Source organism: Chinchilla lanigera, unplaced genomic scaffold (assembly GCF_000276665.1).
Source record: "Chinchilla lanigera isolate Chin_1 unplaced genomic scaffold, ChiLan1.0 scaffold00029, whole genome shotgun sequence".
In the NCBI taxonomy this organism is placed as follows: domain Eukaryota; kingdom Metazoa; phylum Chordata; class Mammalia; order Rodentia; family Chinchillidae; genus Chinchilla; species Chinchilla lanigera.
In genome coordinates, this window is record NW_004955430.1 from 3,843,930 (window position 1) to 3,847,708 (window position 3,779).

Below are 3,779 nucleotides of genomic sequence, written 5' to 3' on the forward strand. Positions count from 1 at the left end.
AGAACCAAGAATGAAAAGCCAAATGTAACTCTGGTTCCACAGTGAAAACGCTGCTGTAAGGAGTAAGAAACCCAAGAGATCTGCAGAACTCACTGGGTCCCTCTCCTGTTGGGAACCAAGTAAGGGACCCAGACACTACGGAAAACACACTGATCAGAGTCTCCTTGAAGATCTTCTGACCCTTGTTTTAAAGGGATCTAAAGTACTATAAAATATAGAGTAAAAACCTTAATTTCCAGATAGACATAAAAAGAAAACAATGAGGCAAGAGGATTGCTGCGAATTTAAAGCCAGCCTGGGCTACATAGCAAGACCCTGTCTCAAAAAACCAAGAAGAAAGAAAGAAAGAAAGAAAGAAAGAAAGAAAGAAAGAAAGAAAGAAAGAGAGAAAGAGAGAGAGAGAAAGAAAAAAGAAAAACAAAATAAGTATATAAAAATTGCTTTGTTTTGCTGAAGTGAATAACCTTGTAAGTTTTTTTCAGACAGAAGCATGCTGGGAGGCTGGCTAGCTCTCCTAGCACTGCTGGTGGTCTCATGGATGCTGGCAGTTGGGATCTATCTAATGTGGAGACGTGGTAAGGAGTATAATATTTTAAAGATGTCCTAATAAGGAAATCACTGTGTGTATGTGCACACAAAGGATAGAACCCAGGGTCTCATGCTTGTTAGGAAGTGCTTTATCAGAGATATACCTCCAAGTCCACATTTTGAGCCTCTTAAAAGGAGATTCCTCTAGGGACAATCACACGTTGGCATTTCCCAGAATTAGGACAGCAGTTACTTGTGCCTTAACGTGCTGCTACAAAGCCTGGTATGGCAATAACTGCATCACATCTGCCAGCTTAAAGCAGGGGGAGGTCCTGCGGATCTGGGGCTACCTGTCATCTGTTTTATTTTTACTGTGGAGGGTTCTACAGGTATGAAACAGGCAAATGATGGCTAATAACATTTCACCTGTGATACTCTATTAGTTCTTATTTTTTAAAAGTAGTTCTAAGACATTAGAACAATATCCACTTAAATTCATATAGTCGGAAAGGTCACTGCCAACTCTACAACACTGGGTATCTGAACAGAAATCAGGGTACTACACCAAGCTTGGTGGTGCAGCCCTGAGCCCAGTCCTGATGTAGTGAGGTGGTGAGGCCCTGTCTCAAAAAATTAGAAGCTCTAGGCCTGAGTATGAAGCTCAGGATAAAGCCGGGCATGGTGGCACATGCCTGTAATCCCAGCACTGGGGAGGCTGAAGCAGGAGGATTGTTGCAAGTTCAAGGCCAGCCTGGGCTACAAAGTGAGCTCAAGGCCAGCCTTAAGTGCACAGTGAGACCCTGTCTCACACACACACAAAAAAGCTCAGGGTGAAGGCCCTGGGTTCAATTCCCCGCCCCCACCAATAAATAAAGAGAGAAAGACAAAAAAATCAGAGTTTATAGGCAGCTAGTGGCAGATCCATTAAAGACTCTGCCTTTCCTCCAAATAGAAGAGGAAATAGAGCTGCACCCAAAGTATTGCATGTGATGTAGACACAAGGATAACTCTACGTTATTTCTAAGCCAAGAAACCATGTGACCCTTCTGCTTCAGGAATAGTTATATTTAGGGGATGTTGTTTGAACCACGTTAGTTTCATACACTGTTCCTGTTTTATAATACAGTGTAAGGCAGAATTACAGTTAAGTTCCAGGGGTTTAACTTTATGGAACTGTAAAGAAACTCTACCACCTGCAGGTAGAAGACGGTATAAACAAGCACGAAGATGACCAAACCCAAAGGTGAAGTGCACAGGTCAGATAGCCTCTACATAGCACTAAAAGTAAAGTTCCAACTACCCGCCTCAAAGTACCTTCAACCTAAGCAGTTTCTGTGACTTTATTTGAAAAGATAAAGCATGATTGAGAGGACTTAGTAACAGGGACTTAGGAAATGTATCTTTTAAAACTTGTTCGCTTTTTGTTTGCAGTGCTGGGGAGTGAACTCAGGATCTCATGTATTTTAGGCAAGTGCTCTACCACTGAGCTACACCCCAGCCCACTCAAACCTTTTTAAAGTTTAGGTATTGGTGTTCCAGGTGCCATGTCCAACAGGAACATCAGGGTTATCCTCCCTGTCTGGCAGTAAAAGGTCCCTGATGCACCTCTGCTGTTCTCTACTATAGATCATTTATCAATGCCCATTTGAGTTAGAGTGAATCTATATACGGGTAACAAATTCTTTTCTCACCCCCACAGAAAGGATCAAGAAAGTTTCCTTCCCTGCCACCACACTACTGCCCCTCATTAAGGTTCTTGTGGTCTTCCCACCTGAAGTGTGTTTCCAACACACCGTCTGTTACTTCACTGACTTTCTTCAAAACCACTGCAGAAGTGAGGTCATCCTTGAACAGTGGCAGAAAAAGAAAATAGCTGAGATGGGTCCTGTGCAGTGGCTTACCACGCAGAAGAAAGCAGCAGATAAAGTGATCTTCCTTCTTTCCAATGATGTCAGTACTGCGTGTGACGGGACCTGTGGCCAGACCGAGGGCAGCCCTGGGGAGAACTCTCAAGACCTGTTCCCCCTGGCCTTTAACCTTTTCTGCAGTGATCTAAGCAGCCAGACTCATCTGCACAAATACATAGTGGTCTACTTCAGAGGGGCGGATCCCAAGGACGACTACAGCGCTCTCCGCATCTGCCCCAAGTACTGCCTCATGAAGGAAGCCACTGCTCTCTGCGCTGAACTTCTCAGTGTCATGCAGCACAAGTCAGCGGGGAAACGGCCACGAGCAGGCCACAGCAGCTGCTCCCCCTTGTACCCCACCCAAGAGAAGGGGGAAGACTCAGAACCTTCTTACCCAACAATTCCTGGGGAGAAACCTTTGTGACAACTAAGTTTACCATATAGGCTGCCTATAGGCAAGACCGTAACTGAACACATATGCCTAAGGCTACTTATTAAAAAATGTTCTGCAGTAAAACTGTTACAAACAAGATGGGTGTGATGGACTATGCTGGTAATCCCAGCACTTGGGAGGCTGAGACAGGAGGATCACCATGAGTTCTACGCCAACCTGGACTACACAGTTCAAGACCAGCCTGGGTTACACAGCAAGACCCTATCTCAAACAAGAAAATAATTGTTACAAACATTACTAACTACAGGAACATTACTAAACAACTCAAACTAAATTTATAGTTACAACGTAAACCAATTTTATATCTAAAATTGAAGACTAATCATTCAGATAATGTAGCAACCAGCCAGATGTCCAGTCTTCAATAGTCTATGGCCTGACCAGGGATATAGCTCAGTGGCACAGTGCTTGCCTGGCAAGTGCAAGGTCCCGAGTTCAATTCCTGGTACGAAAAAAAAAAAATTGTCTATGCCTTGCGCTGTAGATTGTTTAGCGCTGTAACATTCTAAGTTCAATTAATGATGACTAAATTTCAGAACTTTTCACTATTTCACTTAGCTTCCTGGGAGAAAAACTCTTACTACACACGGAAGTATGTTTAAGATACTAAATGTGCGGAATAATTTGGCTATGGTACACCTGTAATTCCAGTGCTCTGGGGAGACCTAGGCAGGAGGATGCCAAGTTCCAGTCCAGCCTGTGCAATTTAAGAAGACCTGTCACAAAAATTAAAAACTAAAAAAGGGGGAGGGGATATAGCCTTCAGCAAAGGCCCTGGGTTGATTCTCTGGGGGCATGGGAGGTGGGCTAGGGAGTTACTAAGTTGGACCCATCTTGGTTGACCAGATGACCTGATCTGTGTGTAACCACTGTAGTTTGGTTATTTACAT

At 43.8% G+C, this 3,779-nt stretch overlaps 1 protein-coding gene across 1 annotated transcript in view; it reads left to right on the forward strand.

Moving 5' to 3' along the window:
• Il17rb (interleukin 17 receptor B) overlaps positions 1-3,437 on the forward strand; it is a 15,702-nt gene extending 12,265 nt beyond the window's left edge. Inside the window, exons 10-11 of the mRNA XM_005387375.2 lie at positions 483-575; positions 2,228-3,437. Of these exons, the coding sequence (XP_005387432.1) occupies positions 483-575; positions 2,228-2,859 (725 nt within the window). The 3' untranslated portion in view covers positions 2,860-3,437. The remainder of the gene's footprint in view (positions 1-482; positions 576-2,227) is intronic.
• The last annotated feature ends 342 nt before the right edge of the window (positions 3,438-3,779 follow it).